Source organism: Ranitomeya imitator, chromosome 5 (genome assembly GCF_032444005.1).
Source record: "Ranitomeya imitator isolate aRanImi1 chromosome 5, aRanImi1.pri, whole genome shotgun sequence".
NCBI classification, from domain to species: domain Eukaryota; kingdom Metazoa; phylum Chordata; class Amphibia; order Anura; family Dendrobatidae; genus Ranitomeya; species Ranitomeya imitator.
Genome location: NC_091286.1, coordinates 17,482,260 through 17,503,902, shown reverse-complemented (window position 1 = coordinate 17,503,902; position 21,643 = coordinate 17,482,260). Strand labels below are relative to the sequence as shown.

Here is a 21,643-nt window from a genome sequence, read left to right as displayed (position 1 = left end):
ATGATGCACCTCACTACCCCAGGCCACCATAACCCTTTATTAAAATAACCATCCATCAAGGATGCTGAAGCTAATCCTGTTACTACTCTTGCTCACCAGGGATGTCAACATTAACGCTTCCAATACACTACGCACCTCGGATAATAGGTCTATACATAGAGCCTCAGACCTACGATCGCACCCTGGATATCTGTGCGGTTGTGACAACCCTTCGTTCCCATTTCAGGCCATTATCACTCCTTAATTCTATCCTGAAGTCAATCATTCATTCTTTATTCACTCTGCCATCCCACCGTCCTCCATATTCTTCATATCCAGTGCTCAGTGTCGCCCCCTGCTGACTATTGTATTCTTCTATTTTCCTGTTCACCACCATATAAAATGTACCTGGTTTCCTTTATTTCAGAAAATGCTGCTGAAGAAGACGTGTGGATCCAAGACGAGAGTCATTAAAATACGAGTAAGTTCTTTTATTCTTATTTGTTTCTTAATTGGCTCCTAAATCTTTATTTTTAGGAGACTGGCACTATACAACTCCCAGAAAGCTCCACAGCAGACACTGAACCTGCAGGGGGTGACGAGATCAGGTCGACATTACTCCTGTTATAGTAAATATTTATATTCCCTACTAAAAATGTATCTGGCGCCTCTTTTCCTGTAACTTTGTATAGTTCCTCTGTTATTCCTCCTGGAAATGTGCGGATAAATGGACACTTGTGACCACTCGCCTTGTGTCAATGTGTCGAAGTGGAAAACGCCCCTTGGACAAGTGGAATGGCAAAACCCAATTGTCAATTTATTCCTACTTTTTCGCGAGGAATAACGGAAGAGCGGCACAAGCTCCCATCATCATGGCACAACACAACTAGAACCCAGAACTTGGACAAAGCGCGGGGTGTCATAAATCCCTAAATATCTGGAAGAAGCCAATGAGATTGAACATGAACAACCCGGCTCTGCTACATCTGGTCCTGATATCTTATACAGAAGCCTTCACGGAGAAAAGGGGACTCTGCACAGAAAATCCCCCGTCTGACGCCCGGAGATGAGGGGGCTATAAGATCTGAGCAATTCTACATTGCTTACCCCTGTATATTGGAGATGGGGCTAATCTGAGCCTCAAACAAAGCTGTAACCAGGGTAGGGGATGGAGAGGAAAGTGCCCGGGGTGCCCTGCGAGGCGCCAACAAGCCCCTCTGCCTTTACCAGAGCTAGGGCACAAGGCTAGGTAAACAGTGCTAGGACAGCAGGGCTAGGGAATGAGGGCTAGGGCAGCAGGGCTAGGGAATGAGGGCTAGGGCAGCAGGGCTAGGGCAGCGGGGTTAGGGAATGAGGGTTAGGGCAGCAGGGCTACGGCAGCGGGGCTATGGCAGCAGGGTTAGGGAAGTAGGGCTAGGGTATTACATTTAGGGCAGCAGGGTTAGCGCAGCAGGGTTAGGGCAGTGGGGCTAGGGCAGCAGGGTTAGGGCAGCAGGGTTAGGGCAGCAGGGTTAGGGCAGCAGGGTTAGCGCAGCAGGATTAGGGCAGCAGGGATAGGGCAGCAGGGATAGGGCAGCAGGGTTAGGGCAGCAGGGTTAGGGCAGCAGGGTTAGGGAATGAGGGTTAGGGCAGTGGGGTTAGGGAAGTAGGGCTAGGGTATTACATTTAGGGCAGCAGGGTTAGGGCAGCGGGGTTAGGGCAGCGGGGTTAGTGCAGCAGGGTTAGGGCAGCAGGGTTAGGGCAGCAGGATTAGGGCAGCAGGGTTAGGGCAGCAGGGTTAGTACAGCAGGGTTAGGGCAACAGGGTTAGGGCAGCAGGGTTAGTACAGCAGGGTTAGGGCAGCAGGGTTAGGGCAGCAGGATTAGGGCAGCAGGGATAGGGCAGCAGGGTTAGGGCACTACATTTAGAGCAGCAGGACTATGGCAGCGGGGCTAAGGCACCAGGGTTAGGGCATCGGGGTTAGGGCAGCGGGGTTAGGGCTGCGGGGCTAGGGCAGCAGGGTTAGGGCAGCAGGGTTGAGGCAGCAGGGATAGGGCACCGGGGTTAGGGCAGCGGGGTTGAGGCAGCAGGGATAGGGCAGTGGGGTTAGGGAATGAGGGTTAGGGCAGCAGGGTTAGGGCAGCGGGGTTAGGGCAGCAGGGTTAGGGAATGAGGGTTAGGGAATGAGGGTTAGGGCACCAGGGCTAGGGCAGCAGGGATAGGGCAGCGGGGTTAGGGCAGCAGGGTTAGGGCAGCGGGGCTAGGACAGCGGGGCTAGGGCAGCAGGGTTAGGGCAACAGGGTTAGGGCAGCAGGGTTAGGGCAGCGGGGTTAGGGAATGAGGGTTAAGGCAGCAGGGTTAGGGAATGAGGGTTAGGGCAGCTGGGTTAGGGCAGTGGGGTTAGGGCAGCAGGGCTAGGGAATGAGGGTTGGGGCAGCAGGGATAGGGCAGCAGGGCTAGGGAATGAAGGTTAGGGCAGCGGGGTTAGGGAATGAGGGTTAGGGCAGCAGGGTTAGGGAATGAGGGTTAGGGCAGCAGGGATAGGGCAGCGGGGCTAGGGCAGCAGGGATAGGGCAGCGGGGCTAGGGCAGCAGGGTTAGGGCAGCGGGGCTAGGGCAGCAGGGTTAGGGCAGCAGGGATAGGGCAGCAGGGTTAGTACAGCAGGGTTAGGGCAGCAGGGTTAGGGCAGCAGGGTTAGTACAGCAGGGTTAGGGCAGCAGGGTTAGTACAGCAGGGTTAGGGCAGCAGGGTTAGGGCAGCAGGGTTAGTACAGCAGGGTTAGGGCAGCAGGGTTAGGGCAGCAGGATTAGGGCAGCAGGGATAGGGCAGCAGGGTTAGTACAGCAGGGTTAGGGCAGCAGGGTTAGGGCAGCAGGGTTAGTACAGCAGGGTTAGGGCAGCAGGGTTAGTACAGCAGGGTTAGGGCAGCAGGGTTAGGGCAGCAGGGTTAGTACAGCAGGGTTAGGGCAGCAGGGTTAGGGCAGCAGGATTAGGGCAGCAGGGATAGGGCAGCAGGGATAGGGCAGCAGGGCTAGGGAATGAAGGTTAGGGCAGCGGGGTTAGGGAATGAGGGTTAGGGCAGCAGGGTTAGGGAATGAGGGTTAGGGCAGCAGGGATAGGGCAGCGGGGCTAGGGCAGCAGGGATAGGGCAGCGGGGCTAGGGCAGCAGGGTTAGGGCAGCGGGGCTAGGGCAGCAGGGTTAGGGCAGCAGGTATAGGGCAGTAGGGTTAGGGCAGTAGGGTTAGGGCAGTAGGATTAGGGCAGCAGGGTTAGGGAATGAGGGTTAGGGCACCAGGGCTAGGGCAGCGGGGTTAGGGCAGCAGGGTTAGGGCAGTGGGGTTAGGGCAGCGGGGCTAGGACAGCGGGGCTAGGGCAGCAGCGTTAGGGCAACAGGGTTAGGGCAGCAGGGTTAGGGCAGCGGGGTTAGGGAATGAGGGTTAAGGCAGCAGGGTTAGGGAATGAGGGTTAGGGCAGCGGGGTTAGGGCAGCAGGGTTAGGGCAGCGGGATTAGGGCAGCAGGGTTAGGGCAGCAGGGTTAGGGAATCAAGGTTAGGGCAGCGGGGTTAGGGAATGAGGGCTAGGGCAGCAGGGTTAGGGCAGCAGGGATAGGGCAGCACGGTTAGGGAATCAAGGTTAGGGCAGCGGGGTTAGGGCACCGGGGTTAGGGAATGAGGGCTAGGGCAGCAGGGTGAGGGAATGAGGGCTAGGGCACCATGGTTAGGGCAGCAGGGTTAGGGAATGAGGGCTAGGGCAGCAGGGTGAGGGAATGAGGGCTAGGGCACCAGGGTTAGGGCAGCAGGGTTAGGGAATGAGGGCTAGGGCAGCGGGGTTAGGGCAGCAGGTATAGGGCAGTAGGGTTAGGGCAGTAGGATTAGGGCAGCAGGGTTAGGGAATGAGGGTTAGGGCACCAGGGCTAGGGCAGCGGGGTTAGGGCAGCAGGGTTAGGGCAGTGGGGTTAGGGCAGCGGGGCTAGGACAGCGGGGCTAGGGCAGCAGCGTTAGGGCAACAGGGTTAGGGCAGCACGGTTAGGGCAGCGGGGTTAGGGAATGAGGGTTAAGGCAGCAGGGTTAGGGAATGAGGGTTAGGGCAGCGGGGTTAGGGCAGTGGGGTTAGGGCAGTAGGGTTAGGGCAGCGGGATTAGGGCAGCAGGGTTAGGGCAGCAGGGTTAGGGAATCAAGGTTAGGGCAGCGGGGTTAGGGAATGAGGGCTAGGGCAGCAGGGTTAGGGCAGCAGGGATAGGGCAGCACGGTTAGGGAATCAAGGTTAGGGCAGCGGGGTTAGGGCACCGGGGTTAGGGAATGAGGGCTAGGGCAGCAGGGTGAGGGAATGAGGGCTAGGGCACCATGGTTAGGGCAGCAGGGTTAGGGAATGAGGGCTAGGGCAGCAGGGTGAGGGAATGAGGGCTAGGGCACCAGGGTTAGGGCAGCAGGGTTAGGGAATGAGGGCTAGGGCAGCGGGGCTAGGACAGCAGGGTTAGGGCAGCAGGGTTAGGGAATGAAGGTTAGGGCAGCAGGGTTGGGGAATGAAGGTTAGGGCAGCAGGGTTAGGGAATGAGGGCTAGGGCAGTAGGGTTAGGGAATGAGGGTTAGGGCAGCAGGGCTAGGGCAGCAGGGTGAGGACAACAGACTGAACTTTGCCCCTGTAGATTAAGTCCTAGTTTAGACCCAGGTTTATAGGTTTATATATGAACGACCATTTTTTATGACGTCCCCAGTTGGTGGGAATTCGATCCTCTTTCCAATATTAGATGGCGGTGAGGTTCTTGGGCCTCCGGTTGTGAATGGCCCCGGTGTCTCCAGGGTACGGCAGACGCTCGGTCACAGCTGGCGGAGGATTATCCTGATTATTCCCAGTGCGTCGCTGTGGGCCGGTGACAGAAGCTCCAGGGCAAATTGTGAATAACACATGGAGTCCTGGCGCCCCTTCCACGCCAGCTCCTGAGGAGGCCTCTCTGGCGTCCCGTGATGACACCGCCTCACCTGAGCCCGCACCGCCCTACTTGTGTTCTGGCTGGAGTCCAGGAACCAGATCCTGAGGCCACAGAGGGGCACAGGTCACATTGTGTCCGACCAAAAGATCCCACTGCTCCCCCAGAACATCCTCCAGTGGACACTGCTTCTGCTGATCTTCTGTGAGAACCAGGGACCCCAGCAGCACAGAGTATTTCAGGAGAGGACTGCGCTGATCTGGTTAGATGGAGAGTGATTATGAGGTCTGCGGTGCTTCAGCGATGTCACCCAATGTGTTGAACATTTGGTCAGATACCTCCAGTGTGTGTAATATTTGATGAAAACTAAATACTACGTTTTTCTTAAAGGGACAGTACCATATATTTTTTGTTATACGTGGATTTTCCATAGCCTTCCAATATGGACAGGCAGGGCACACCTCCTCCTCCCCCTCTCTGCGCAGGTCACAGAGCATGCCCACTATGCTTTCCCATTGTTTCCTACAGTCTTCAGAATAATAAAATTTACGATGGGAAAATGTAAACTATAAAGAATGTTACAAAAGTGACATCAGTGACACAATCCCTTTAAGGATCTTCTCCATATTAATGTACGGTCTTTTTTCTGGCACGAGGCCTCTAACCCCGAGGACGGTCCCCTCTCCCTCCCACGCGTTCATGGAAATTTTTGCATTTCGGTTCAGGGAAGGAAAACGTTTCTTTCATTTGATCTTTTTGTTCTGCGGTGATGAATATGTATCCCGGAGCAGCTGCAGCATGAAATGAGCCGGAGCTCAGCGTCGTGCCGCATTGTCCCCGGATCATTGTGCTGTCAGCCGGCCCTGCAGCTGCTGCCGAACATCTCCTGCCCGCCACGTCTTACTGAAGGTCCGCCACCCTGACGCTGCCGGCTGTGCGCAGTCGATGGCGCTCACGTTTAACCATTCACTGTACACACTGGCGAAGGACTCACAGATGTTACCTCTAAAATGACAGAAACACTCCAGACAAAAGTGATAGCGGTCAAAGGCATGGAAGGTAGAAGCCTGCACTGCCCTCTAGTGGTGAGGCAGGTACAGGTTTTATTTGTTGCAATTGGAGACAGTCAGCAAGTTTGTCTAACGACTCGCCTATCCTTACTAAACAGGGCTTATCCCAAACCGGTGACATCGACATTGCAGGGGAGCAGTGCCAGTGAGAGTACGACCCCACACACCTGATGAGACGCATGCATGATCGGAGGTATCGTGCATGATCGGAGTTATTGTGCATGATCGGAGTTATTGTGCATGATCGGAGTTATTGTGCATGATCGGAGTTATTGTGCATGATCGGAGTTATTGTGCATGATCGGAGTTATTGTGCATGATCGGAGGAATCGTGCATGATCGGAGGTATCGTAATACCGGTCATGCACAATAACTCCGATCATGCCGGCGTCTCATCAGGGGTATGGGGTCGTAACATCATTGCTTCCAATGCAGAAGTGACTGGCACCTGATAGCACCATCAAGCCTCTGCCACAGGAGCACCCACTTTTGGGCATCTTTTTGCAGCCCGATTCCCCAAATTGTCCTTGGTAAGTTTGCCCACTCCTAAAAACTAGAGCTTTTATTATGCACTACTTAGTTTTACTTAGTTTAGTTCTATCATACCCTCAATGACCCCCCCAAAAAATCACTTTCCCCGAGTGGAGGTCACCGTTGATCTTTGGGAGTTTGATTTCATGGGGCCTTTGTTGGTTTGATGATGGAGACATCTCAGTGCCACGTCCAGCGTCACTGGAAACAGCTTCTATTTCCCATTGTTGTCTTTATGGCTATTTATACCCTGCCCGAAGATATTTCTGCACGGCCGGAGCCCGGGCTGGAGATGTGGCCTGATACAGCAGACTTGTGTAATGTTGAGTAAGATCATGGCCGCCTCTGCTGTTCTTCCATGTCTCTTATCTGGATATAGAAGGAACTCTGCCAACTCTTAGCAAGGGTTTCCTGCCCCTTATCTGCCGTCTCTCTGCTCAATGGAGAGAAATATGCTCTTTCACTCCCTAGCACAGCAGAGGCTTTGAGTCTCGAGCCAGGAACTTGTTTTGACATATTACATTTTTGTCTTAATACCCGTGACATTCTGGGGTTTATTTTTAATTTCAGCAAACAATGGAGTCGTTCCCTGAAGAGCAGGGGGATCTGGATGAGGTTTCTCAGGACCCTAGAAGTTCCAATGATCACAGGAGGTGACGTCGGCCTTTTTGTAGATTTGGTCCTTCTGTAAATTTGGCCTTCTGTCAATCTTGGTCTTTCCATAAATTTGTCTACTTTGTAATTTTTGGTCCTTCAATAAATTGAACCATATTGTAGATCTTGGTTATTTCATAAATTTGGATACTTTTCAGTCTTAGGTCCTCCCATACAGTCTTTAGTCCTATAGAATTTATGGAAGTTAATAGATCCTGGTCTTTTTATTATTTGTTTCCTACTTGTAGATTTTGGTCCTTCTATAAATTCATGCACTTTGTTGTTCTTGTTGTTCTTTGTCCTTCCATAAATTCAGATCTTCTTGTTGATCTTGGTCCTTCCATGAATTCAGATTTTCTTGTTGATCTTGGTCCTTCCATGAATTCAGATTTTCTTGTTGATCTTGGTCCTTCCATGAATTCAGATCTTCTTGTTGATCTTGGTCCTTCCATGAATTCAGATCTTCTTGTTGATCTTGGTCCTTCCATGAATTCAGATCTTCTTGTTGATCTTGGTCCTTCCATGAATTCAGATTTTCTTGTTGATCTTGGTCCTTCCATGAATTCAGATCTTCTTGTTGATCTTGGTCCTTCCGTGAATTCAGATCTTCTTGAAGATCTTGCTCATTCTATAAATTCATCTTTGCTGTAGATTTTGGTCTTTCTATACATTCATCCACGTTATAGATATTGGTCCTTCTATAAATTCATCCAGTTTGTTCTTGGGCCTTCTATAAATTTAGAACTTCTAGATCTTCATCCTGCCATAATTTTAGCATTCTGTCAATCTTGGTCCTCCCATAAATTCAGCATTTTTGTAGATCTTGGTCCTTCAGTAAACTCATCCACTTTGTAGTTCTTGGTCCTTACATGAATTCCAACCTTATTGTAGAGCTTTGTCCTTCCATAAATTTGGCCTTTTGTTGCTCTTGGTCTTTTTATAAATTTGGCTTTCTTGTAGTACTTGGTCCTTCCATAAATTCAAACCGTTTTATTGATCTTGGTCCTTCCATGAATTCAAATCTTCCTGCCGATCTTGCTCCTTCTATAAATTCATCCAGTTTGTTGTTCTTTTTACCTTCTATAAAATCAGAACTTCTCGTAGGTCTTCATCTTTCCATAATTTTAACCTTCTGTCAATCTTGGCCCTCCCATAAATTCGGCATTCTTGTAGATCTTCATCCTTCCATAAATTCATCCACTTTGTAGTTCTTGGTCTTTCCATAAATTACAACCTTCTTGTAGATCTTTGTCCTTCCATAAACTTGGCCTTTAGTTGCTCTTATTTTTTTTTTAATAAGTTTGGCTTTCTTGTAGTTCATGGTCCTTCCATAAATTCAGACTTTCTCGTACTTCTTCGTCCTACCATAAATTTGGCCATCTTGTAGTTCCTGTTTCACTCTCCTTGGCTTGAGTTGGGTCAATGTCTAATGAGGACAGCTGTGAAATTGTATTGACATGACACCAACGTCTCAGACACTGGATGGTCTGACTATTGGTTTCTTGGAGAATATATTGTGTTACTTACTATTTATACCTAGAATTGAGTTGGTTTCACATGTTTTATATCTCTGATTTCTGCATCTATATGTGTGGGAGGACTGAAAAGTATTGAGCAGATATCTCTGTAGACATCAGTCCGTTCCTGGCTGTCTGAGTAAGAAGACCCTCTAGTCATAGATTCGTTTTATTTGTCCTGCTTGGATGACTGAGACATTGGAAAACACAGATCCATTGCTCCTTCTTTTTATTTCAACCTTCTTCAAAATATGACATCAGAGGCTTCTAAAAGTTCAGACAGGCAATCGTTGTACTGACTTTTGCCAGCCATTCTCAAGTTTGGTGTAAATTTTAATGTTCAGTGTTACTAAAGAAGCCCTTGGCTAATACTATGACAGTCCTGTTGAACAATCTACCCAATCCAAGGGCAACCAAGGTTTCCAAACTACAATAGGCCATGGGTCAAATTTCCTTGACGACCACCCAAGTAGGTTCTCTGTTTGGAAGGAAGTCTTGTGTGTTGTGTTCACGGGTCAAGTTCAATCCTGCGTCCTGTAACTTCTGACAGCTTCTGTGTATATAATTCTCGGCCTTACATCCCTGACTTCATTCCTGGTAAATGACATCAGGGTCAACTGACAAATATATCTACACCCCGGCCAAGACTTGTAAGAAGAATGAGGAGGGAGGGTCAGCTCACAATCCACTATTTTTGTTTTGGATGGTCTACAATGGTCCATTATGTGCCAAGTGGTTTGTGCAATTCTCTGTGACTCGGTAAATAGACCGTAATCTCAGGCAAACACTCCGGGAAAGGTGGATCTGTCTTGGCACAGTTCCTCTAAGAGATAAGTGTACCCTCAGGAATTTTGGCTTTCTGCATAAAAGGGGTCATCCAGCGTATTAAGGGCTATTGAAGACGTTTGGCACTTTAATTATCACCTGGCGTCTTAAAGGGCATTTCTACCAGAAGTCAAAAATCTGTGGTCACCATGACTTCTGGAAGAAGGGTAGATGTCTTAGATTTCTCGAAGAAAAGTGCCGCCAAAGTCTCCTGGAAGGCAGCACTTCTGGAAGGCAAATTGTGCGTGGTTTGATGCTCCTCGATGGTCAGTCTTTATATGGAGCCCCTGTGCAAAGGCACATTCGGGAGACGTGGCAATTGTGTGAAATGTATATATCCCCGAGAGGGCATCCCGAAACGTTGGCATGTATGCAGTTGCATCATAGCCCCGTAACAACTATTCACAACAATTGCTGTGGTTTCCTGCTGGTTTCCAGGCACTGGGAGCACACATTTTGCTATGTTCAGCACCTGCTTGTTCAGCACCTGCAACCACAATTGCTGTGGTTTCCTGCTGGTTTCCAGGCACTGGGAGCACACATTTTGCTATGTTCAGCACCTGCTTGTTCAGCACCTGCAACCATTTTGATGTCCACTATTCATTGTGGGACCTGAGCTACTAATGGCCTCCTCACACCTCTCAGATGTCGGGATCCAGGCAGTAATGGTGCGGTGATGTATACGGACTGTAACTGTAGAAGTTCAGTAACCGCTGGTGACTCTTGTAGGATTACATAATGCGGTTGGAAGTTGGCTGATGTAAATGCTGTTCCTGAGCAGCGCTGCTGAAGCTCGGGGCCCTCTCTGTGGGCCACCACCGGCCCGGGGGACGCACTTGTTTACAATTATGCAGAGCAGAATTCGATATTTGTTTCCTGCCGGGAGACCGTATGTAGGAAAGCAGATGAGGGGGAGAGATGACAAAGCGCTTGTCCCATGTACGAGATGAAAGAAGTTAGACCCCATAGTAAACTAATATCTAACTAGAAAATGTGAGACCCCAATACTTGCTTATTGGATGGCCACCCCTTCAATCATGAGCCAAAGGTAAAGGCACACTTTCCTGCTAAAAATGTATATAAGTAGTCGTCCGCCAAGTGTGCGCTCACCCCTACTGGTAAAGCAACAATGTATCGAACAGTGCAGCACTGATAAATGTTACCCCAAACCGGATCCCTAAATTATCAGACCCCAGACCAGGCCCCTAAATGTAATCAGACTCGAAACTGAATTAGGCTGCAAGCCCAACTCCTAAATTTAGTTAGACTCCAGAGCAGACATCAGACTAAACCTGTGAATTCATGCAGATCCCTAAATTATCAGGCTCAGATGTCTCATGTCTATTGAACTCTAAATTAAACTAGATTTTAGACCCGTCCCGTAAACTCATTAAATTCACCCTAAATTGAATCCAGACCCCAAACCAGCCACGTACCTTCAATCGGACCTCAGACCAGATCCCTACATTGAATCAGACCAAACGTCTAAATTCGGTCAAGACCCCAAACTGGATCCATGCATTGAATCGGATCTCAGACCAGAACCTTACATTGAATCAGACACCAGATCCCTAAATTCAGCAAGGATCCCAAACCACAGTCCCATACGTTGAATCAGACCAAACCAGTAAATTCAGTCAAAACTCTAAACTGGACCTCTAAATTAAATCAGATCTGAGACCATATGACTAATATCAGTCAGGACCCAAAACCAAACCTCTCCATTGAATCCGACCCCATACTTGACCCCTAAATCCATGAGATCCTAGATCAGACCGCTCATTTGATTACTTCACAGAGCAGAGTCCAGTGTCAGGCCTTCTGTCTTCTTCACTTCTGAGGACCTTCTTGCAGAAGCTTCTGCCATTGTCCAGTGTCTGGATATTGTGTGTTGGCTTCAGTGGTCCGGGCTCCCCTGAGACCATGGGCCATGTAGATGCCACTATGGCTTCTACAGCTGTAATAACGCAACCCACAGAGTCAAAAGTATGGAGGAACCCCTTCTAATTGATTCATTTATTCAGGCTTGTTAGTCTTTTTCTTCTGGAAGCCATGTCATCACAAGGGCTGTCTTGTCAGGAGTTTTGGAGATTGAGGCTCGTGTGTTGCTGTCCTTGGAATACTAGGATCAGTGTGCACAATGCCAAGAGGTTGCCCCAGTGATGTAAAGCCACCACCAGACCCTGTGGCCGTGTACACCCGATTTCTGGAGGACTCGCACATTACCACGTGGACTTGGTGTATACCAGAACTCTTCTTGTCTGAAAGTTTTGGAAGATGAGGATTATTGGGACCTCCATTTTACCAAAGAAATAGTCATTAGGCCTGATTGCTTTGATCCCATTTTAGGGTCTCTGCATTTTGGGCAATTCCTTGATGCTAACTTGTTGAGGACCCCGGCAATCAATGTATGGAGAGACTCTGTTCCACAGGGGAGTTGGAGTATTACACCTTTGTCATTGTCTAATGCATGGATGTACTGCGTCCCCCAGGGAGATCTTTATAGCCCCTCCTGAATGGCGGAATCCCCCTTTACTTGGATGCTTGAACCCGTTATTTGCAAATATGTTGGGTGTGAAAACTTATGCACAGAGCAATGTTACCTGTAGCTATATAGTGACCGATGAAATAATCCCATGCATTATTCTGCAATTCCCATTGCCAACGATTCGACTAAGGACGACGCTAATTACATTTCCAGCGCGGTTTATGACATTGACCCAGTTATGAAGGATCCTTTGATCTGGGTCACCTTTAAATAGTCGTCGTTAAGGGAAGTAAACGAGGGTTTCCAAGCAATTCCTCCAGCAGAACTGAGTAAACACCTCGATTCTCAATATTTGCTCTGCGGGAAGGAAGAATCCTCTCCAGACGCCCCCGGCCCGAGCTGGCAGAGCCACCAGATCATGCAGATGGGGCGCCTCGTTCAATGCTCGTCTGTTACTTACAGGGTACATTCACTGCCCATTCTTATAGTACAATGCCAATCAGTAAGGCAATGCTAAGGCGTCGGATTATTACTCTAGTCACATCCAGAGCTGCACCCAGAATCTCTGCAAAGCCCAGCCCGTTTACTACACATAATGTTATATTTGATGTTGAGTAACTTTGCATAAATTACAGTTACAACAGTTATGCTTTAGTCCTTTTCAAAGCTGCATTTACCGATAATAAAGTCCCATAATGCGCTGAGCACTGGTTACTGCATTATGCTGTTTGGGCGGATACCCCTTTACTTCTGGTCTGTAAGAGGGGGGCAATGTTCGTTCAGTTTTACCATTCTTTTGTCTTTCCTAATATTACTAGAATTTTGGAAAGTTAGTAACTGCCCCCACACAGTGTAATTCCCCACAGTGCCCCACACACAGTATAATTCCCCCACAGCGCCTCCACACACAGTATAATTCCCCCAATGTGCCTCACACACAGTATGAAACCCCCACAGTGCCCCCACACAGTATAATTCCCCTACAGTGCCCCACACGCAATATAATTCCCCCACAGCGCCTCCACACACAGTATAATTCCCATACAGTGCCCCCACATAGTATAATTTCCCCACAGTGCCCCCACACACAATATGAATCCCCCACTGTGCCCTCACACACAGTATAATTCCCCCAATGTGCCTCACACACAGTATGAATCCCCCACAGTGCCCCCACACAGTATAATTCCCCTACAGTGCCCCACACGCAGTATAATTCCCCCACAGTGCCCCAAACACAGTATCATTCTCCCACAATTCCCCCCATACACAGTATGATTCCACCAAAGTGTCCCCACACACAGTATGATTCGCCTACAGTGCCCCCTACACACAGCATGAGTCCCTCACAGTGCCCCACATGCAGTATGATTCCCCCACAGTGCCCCACATGCAGGATGATTCCCCCACAGTGCCCCACATGCAGGATGATTCCCCCACTGTGCCCCACACACACAGTATGATTTACCCACTGTGCCCTACACACACAGTATGATTTACCCACAGTGCCCCCACACAGAGTATAATTCTCCCACTGTGCCCACACAGTATGATTCCCCCACAGTGCCCCCATACACAATATAATTCCCCCACAGTGCCCCACAATGCCCCCCACACACAGTGTAATTCCCCCACTGTGCCCCTCACACACAGTATGATTCCTCCCAAATGCCCCACACACAGTATGATTCCTCCACTGTGCCCCACATGCAGTATGATTCCCCCACATTGCCCCACATGCAGTATGATTCCCCCACATGCAGTATGATTCCTCCACATTGCCCCACATGCAGTATGATTCCCCCACAGTGCCCCACATGCAGTATGATTCCCCCACAGTGCCCCACATGCAGTATGATTCCCCCACAGTGCCCCACATGCAGTATGATTACCCCACAGTGCCCCACATGCAGTATGATTCCCCAACAGTGTCCCACATGCAGTATGATTCCCCCACAGTGCCCCACACACAGTATGATTCCCCCACATTGCCCCACATGCAGTATGATTACCCCACAGTGCCCCACATGCAGTATGATTCCCCAACAGTGCCCCACATGCAGTATGATTCCCCCACAGTGCCCCACACACAGTATGATTCCCCCACATTGCCCCAGATGCAGTATGATTCCCCCACAGTGCCCCACATGCAGTATGATTCCCCCACAGTGCCCCACATGCAGTATGATTCCCCCACAGTGCCCCACACAGTATGATTCCCCCACAGTGCCCCACATGCAGTATGATTCCCCCACAGTGCCCCACACAGTATGATTCCCCCACAGTGCCCCACATGCAGGATGATTCCCCCACAGTGCCCCACATGCAGGATAATTCCCCCACTGTGCCCCACACACACAGTATGATTTACCCACTGTGCCCTACACACACAGTATGATTTGCCCACAGTGCCCCCACACAGAGTATAATTCTCCCACTGTGCCCACACAGTATGATTCCCCCACAGTGCCCCCATACACAATATAATTCCCCCACAGTGCCCCACAATGCCCCCCACACACAGTGTAATTCCCCCACTGTGCCCCTCACACACAGTATGATTCCTCCAAAATGCCCCACACACAGTATGATTCCCCCACAGTGCCCCACAAACAGTATGATTTCCCCACAGTGCTCCACATGCATTATGATTCCCCCACGGTGCCCCACATGCAGTATGATCCCCCACGGTGCCCCACAAACAGTATGATTCCCCCACATTGCCCCACATGCAGTATGATTCCCTCACAGTGCCCCCAACACAGTATGATTCCCCCACAGTGCCCCACATGCAGTATGATTCCCCCACATGCAGTATGATTCCCCCACAGTGCCCCACATGCAGTATGATTCCCCCACAGTGCCCCACAAACAGTATGATTCTCCCACAGTGCCCCACATGCAGTATGATTCCCCCACAGTGCCCCACATACAGTATGATTCCCCCACAGTGCCCCACATGCAGTATGATTCCTCCACAGTGCCCCACATGCAGTATGATTCCCCCACAGTGCCCCACATGCAGTTTTATTCCCCCACAGTGCCCCACATGCAGTATGATTCCCCCACAGTGTCCCACACGCAGTATGACTCCTCCACAGTGCCCCACATGCAGTATAATTCCGCCACAGTGCCCCACATGCAGTATGATTCCTCCACTGTGCCCCACATGCAGTATGATTCCCCCACATTGCCCCACATGCAGTATTCCCCCACATGCAGTATGATTCCTCCACATTGCCCCACATGCAGTATGATTCCCCCACAGTGCCCCACATGCAGTATGATTCCCCCACAGTGCCCCACATGCAGTATGATTACCCCACAGTGCCCCACATGCAGTATGATTCCCCAACAGTGCCCCACATGCAGTATGATTCCCCCACAGTGCCCCACACACAGTATGATTCCCCCACATTGCCCCAGATGCAGTATGATTCCCCCACAGTGCCCCACATGCAGTATGATTCCCCCACAGTGCCCCACATGCAGTATGATTCCCCCACAGTGCCCCACACAGTATGATTCCCCCACAGTGCCCCACATGCAGTATGATTTACCCTCAGTGCTCCCCACACACTGTGTGATATCGACTACAGTGCCCCCCACCCTGTGTTAAGCATCCCATGAGCCTGTGTGTGTTTCACATCCCTTAGCTGGTCTCTTCTGCCAGTTTGGATGACCTGAAGGTCCTTCAGTCTCCTCCCAGACAGAATGGTGAAGCAGGGATCTGTTGCCTCCCTGCTCCACCGTTGGAACAAACTGTATCCGTGTCCTGAGGACACAATTGAAGTCAAAACAAGCTTTTTGGACAGTAGAAAAGATCCCCTAACTCAGATTTGTTCTGCTGGATCCAAGGTGGTTGGGAGGTGACTGTATGGCTACATACAACTGGACTTGCTTTTCAGACCAACAGGGAACAGCATAGACTCGACTACAATGTGAGTGCAGATCTGGATGTGACTGGAGTAGAAATATTTGCAAAAAGAGTTATTAGAATTGGTCTTTTATAGGGATGAGTGAATTGATTCATATGACCCCGGTCCAGGTCTATTCCGTGGCCGCTGGTTGGGAACCCTGAGGACCGCCTCCTACCTGACTGCATCGCGGCTTTACTCTTTTGAGTAGCCGCAGTAGCACATAGTTATTGTTGCGGCCTGATGCATAGTTTGTCACCCCAGGCAGGGAAGTCAAGAGTAAAGCCAGGTATGTCGGCAGGTAGGAGGCGGTCCTCAAGGCTCCTGTCCAACGGGCACAGAATAGCCCTAGACGCTGGACCAGGGTCCTGCAGATTTATTCGCTTATCTCAATCATTCATTTCAAAACTTTCCATTCTTTTGGAGAACAGGCAAAAGTATCTGGATGGGCAATAGAGGCCATCCCTAGAAGAAAGGTGGTGGAGCGGGGGGGGGGTTGTTGTTCCACATTTTGCTTTTGTCCTGCGTAGTCTCCGCTGTAACCTGGGCTGCGACAGCGACCCTCCAGACAAATTGCCTGCCATTTGTCCCCATTTTAATTTTTTAAGTTGAGGCCACGGACAGACTTGGCAGCCCAACAATAGAATCTGCATTCTCTAGGAGACGGCAAGTGCCAGGAGCGCCCGTCTTTGAAGTTCAAGCACAGACCTGTAATTTAAGGCAGAGAACGGCATGCTGGGTAACGACCTCGGACCGTGCATCACTCCCTTCTCTTTGTCTCTGGATTTAATTGCGGTGATAAAACGTAGACGAGCAATGCGATTAATGGACATTCCTCTCCGACTCTCCTAGCGAGGGAGAAATTTTGCCGGATTCATCGTAAACCGCTCACAAGTGCATCGGTAAAAACCTGCATCGTGTGCGTTCTGTATCACCTCATAGGGCAGAATGTTACCGGACACCATGGTGGTGCGGTACTCTGGCTCCTGAGGGCGTGCATACCACAGAGGTAGTCCATGTGGCTGCCATGAGGCCTTAGAGAGATGGTCAACCTGCCCTGAACCTCCTATCTCCTACTGTTTGGTTTCCATCTTTTTTCTGCCATGTAATCCTTTGGCGGTGTGTTTGCCACCCAATAGAGAGCGGCAGACCCTAAGAGAGCCCTGGTGTTGACCCACCTCCAATGTAAGCCCCATCTCCTGGGCAAAGAACTCGGCAATTGAGAAGGATGCAGTTTGGCACCGAGTTCCCCCAACCTCCTGCCTCCTTGGGCTTCCTTTATGCTTGATCCGCCAGTAATTGCTTTACGGAAAGGTCGGGCCCTACATACGCCAAGTCATAGGGTGACTGCCAGATCCTTTCACACTTCTTCATCAGTATATAAAGTTACGGTTAATGCCACATTGATCTACCTGTGCATAAATCACAACACTTCAATGGAGAATGGGGTCTGGGCCACATTGGGAAATGTCTGCCAGGACTCGTGAGGGTAGGGGGGCCCTGGAGGAGGACGAAGGGGCTTCCATCCCTTTTTACGATAAGTCAGAGCTTCCCATTATAAAAGTTTAGCCTCCATTACTGTCAAGAACAGATGTAGAAACCTTGCACTAAGCGGAGTGAATGAACGTTCTTGGCTCTGCGGCCGGCAATTTTGGACGAGCTCTTCGGAGATGAGAGCCAAGTGTTTATTTATAGGGAGTTCTGCTTTTTTTTTTTAGGAATGTTCAGTAAATTATAATAACGTCTAAGGTTTTTAAAAGCAGGAACTGATCTGCAGATAGCTGAGCAGCACTGGATATTTTCCACAGAACTCCACTTGTCCACCCTTTAAAATGGGTTTCTTTGAAGGACCCTGCAGATGTAACCCCCTTGTCCCCAATGGAAAAGCCCCTATATTTTATTGACTGGAAACCCAATGGGTTATATCAGCAGTGAGGTCAAGGGTGGGGAAGACATATCTACTCCCAGTTTTTGTCAGGTTGCCCCATGTAGCAATAGATATTGGCACGTAGTTCTTGAACTCTGGGCGCCACTACACAGGAGCTGAGTCAGGTCCAGGAGCAGGGAAGGAAAGTTTATACTCTTTTCTGGGGTCTGAATTTGATCTGGATCCTTTGGGGTCTCGTTTCAGATCTGATATGTTATAGAAGGTCTAAATAAATTTAATCTTAATCCATGTCCCTCGAAAAAATATTCCCATTTTTACCACCAAATGTCCCCCCATGAAGCACTCCCTAAAGTCATAAGTGACTAATCCAACGTTCTATAAAGCTTCTACCGGAAAATTGAATATATTTGTCAAGCCTTACAGACATGTCAGCTAACACACTGGTGGCGTTCAATGAGTTTCAGACGTCAATTCTTTTACATGAAGGAATGAGGCTCTGAAGATATTTTTCCAGTTAAAATCTCCCAAATTTCCCGTGGGATATGGTGGTATCGATAGTTAACCCAAGTTTCAATTGTACACAATGTTGAAAATTTTGGTAGGGCTCGGTAGTTTGATCAGATCTCAAAACTCCCGACACCGTGCTCACTACTGATCACTATTGTAACAGCTCTTTTATGAAGGTCTGAAGCTATTAAGGGCTCAGGGGAAGTACTGACATTCTGGACTTAGAGACTAAGATGTAAGATGGCCGAAGGGACAAATAATACAACTTTATTATTGAATGATAGTCATTGAGGTGAGGCTGGTACAGATTTTACCACGAAGCTTAAAGTTACGCCTCTGGATTCATTTGAGGGTAACGAAGCCCAGAGAGGGTTTAGGTACATTGTAGAGTTTTGGTAATTGGCGCAAACATCTTGTCATGCCTCTGACTGTTCATCATCTAAGAAAAATTTCTGCATGTATTTTCATTAATCTTATGTTTCTTCTTCATTTCCAGAATATCAATGGTGGCCGGCAACCTCCACATTTTGTCTATGATCCGGCAATATTTGCATTCCGTTCCCTTAGCACCGTAAAGCCTATCAGCCCAATAGTTGCTGTTGAAGAACCGTCATGTGCCTACTAAGGAGAATACTCTGGAAGACGAAAATCTCAGGACACTCACTCAGCACAACCTGTTACTAAACAAAGCAATATATATATATACAGAGATTCTGCCCTGTGCTCCTAGTCTTGTACCAGCAAAGGGAGGAGAACGTGTTGAATGTCTACGGCTAAGTGGTGGCACTTGGTAGAAGAAGCTTTACGAGTATATCTTGAGTAGAGTAGGACCCACATTGGTCATTTACTTCTTGGACTACGATATTACGAGGATGAAGTAGTCAATGACTGAGAACCATGGTGGAGAAGGAGAATCATATTCCCGTCCATCGTCTTGGCAATGTTGATGGTTGTATGTGTGCCAGTCTGGCATGTGAAAGATGAAGAAAATGATGATGATGTGTTTTGTTCCAAAGGACTGTGTTTTTTTGGTTGTTTTTGTTCATGGGACATCTCTGTAGGCCACGACTAAAGATGGTTGACATGAGGGCCATCACCTGTCTGCTTGTGGTCTCATTATATAATAAAGGACTATGTGTCTTCTCTATTATAAGGCAATGTTGCCTATGGAAATATGGACTTTTTGGCCAAATCGTAACCGAAGGCAACGTTATTCGAAAAGACTAGAGGAGACAATCAGGAAAAGTTGACTCAATTTGACTGATGGTCTAAGCTGTACAGGAAATTTGTTGTAACCTAGAAGTGCTACCAAAATTGCCATCAACCTATTGTCCATTGTAGAACCCAGCTATGGTCATTGTCTTACCACAGTAACCTCAGTGGTCAAGAGGTTTTTGTCAGGATTTTTACAAATCAGGAAAAAGCCTTGTGAAATTCCATAGAAGCAGTTCTGGGACTGTGCTTACTCGCAATTTTTTTTATCCAGTGGGACTGCATTATTTCTTATGAAAGAAACTTTAGAAACAAAAATGATTTGCTAAGAATTTCCTGGCAGCTTGGGCTCATCTCTGCCCCAATGGAAAATGGCCACACAATGCCATTACCAGATACCTGGTTCATTGGTTATGGATTGAGAAGAGTCCTTTGGCTGTGCTCATGGGTTATTGTGGCTTATTCAGTTAATTTAGGTCCATCTAGTCTCTGTATGTCTCGGGCCAGTAATATCTTCTACACATGGCGCTGATGAAGACCCTGCTCACTCTGTCGAGGGCTTCGCGTCATAGGCTCCTTCAGTCATGTCGAAAGTGACCTATAAGTAAAAAAAAAATATGGAATCCTTCACATTGAACTTGTCCTAACTTTACAAATACTTTGCTTTGGTTATATCATGTCTTGTACTTCAGTCACGTCCAAACCTGCATTCAGAATTGATCAACCTTGACGCTGACTTGTCTGTTCCGAGCTATGGATTGCAGAAGTTGCCCAGTCATTTAGGATAGTCCTGGGAATCCTATGTCCTGAAGCTTTAAAGTGATTTTCAATGGTGTTTCAATAGGGGGTTAGATAAGGGGCTGTTTTGGCAATGTTGATGCTCATCATAGAGCAGAGTTCCCCAAACTTTCTGACCTTGAGAGCCACATTCAGCTAAGAAAGTGGGTGGTGAGCCACATTCAGCTCTGAGAGAAGGGCGCGAGCCACAACAAGCTCAGAGAGGGTTGCGAGCCACGTCCAGCTCTGAGAGAGGGTCGTGAGCCATGTCTAGCTTTGAGAGAGGGTCACGAGCCACATTCAGCTCTGAGAGAGGGTCACGAGCCACATTCAGCTCTGACAGAGGGTCGCGAGCCACGTCCAGCTCTGAGAGAGGGTCGCGAGCCACGTCCAGCTCCGAGAGAGGGTAGCGAGCCGCGTCCAGCTCAGAGAGAGGGTCGCGAGCCGCGTCCAGCTCTGAGAGAGGGTCGCGAGCCGCGTCCAGCTCTGAGAGAGGGTCGCGAGCCACGTCCAGCTCTGAGAGAGGGTAGCGAGCCGCTTCCAGCTCAGAGAGAGGGTAGCGAGCCGCGTCCAGCTCAGAGAGAGGGTCGCGAGCCGCGTCCAGCTCTGAGAGAGGGTTGCGAGCCACGTCCAGCTCTGAGAGAGGGTCGCGAGCCGCGTCCAGCTCTGACAGAGGGTCGCGAGCCACGTCCAGCTCTGAGAGAGGGTCGCGAGCTGCGTCCAGCTCCTGCTCCACTCACACTAGTGACACCCAGAGCCCCCTATCACCGGTATAATGACAGCCAAACTTTTCCACTGAAATCACACCAATGCAGCATGCCAAACTCCAGGGTTTCTTATCTTACCCCCATTCAGATCTGCTCTTCACCATCTAGAGATCTGCTCTTTGTTGCTGTTGTCTACACCTGGTGCTAATGCACCAAGTTGGCAGACAGTCGCGAGCCACTCATCACGGGCCCGCGAGTCACTCGTGGCTCTCGAGCTACATGTTGGGGACCCCTGTCTTAAGGTACCGTTACACTAAACGACTTACCAGCATCATGACCAGCGATACGACCTGGCCGTGATCGTTGGTAAGTCGTTGTGTGGTCGCTGGGGAGGTGTCACACAGACAGCTCTCTCCAGCGACCAACGATCAGGGGAAAGACTTCGGCATCGTTGAAACTGTCTTCAACGATGCCGAAGTCCCCGGGTAATCAGGATAAATATCGGGTTACTAAGCGCAGGGCCGCGCTTAGTAACCCGATATTTACCCTGGTTACCATTGTAAAAGTTAAAAAAAAAAACAAAAAAAAAACAGTACATACTCACATTCCGATGTCTGTCACGTCCCCTGGCGTCAGCTTCCCGCACTGACTGTGTCAGTGCCGGCC

General features: G+C 49.3%; 1 protein-coding gene across 1 annotated transcript in view; it reads left to right on the top strand.

The window, feature by feature from the left end:
• The window catches only part of LOC138681097 (uncharacterized), an 83,541-nt gene extending 64,115 nt beyond the window's left edge, over window positions 1–19,426 (top strand). Inside the window, exons 4-5 of the mRNA XM_069768338.1 lie at window positions 407–460; window positions 18,778–19,426. Of these exons, the coding sequence (XP_069624439.1) occupies window positions 407–460; window positions 18,778–18,906 (183 nt within the window). The 3' untranslated portion in view covers window positions 18,907–19,426. The remainder of the gene's footprint in view (window positions 1–406; window positions 461–18,777) is intronic.
• Window positions 19,427–21,643: the final 2,217 nt, after the last annotated feature.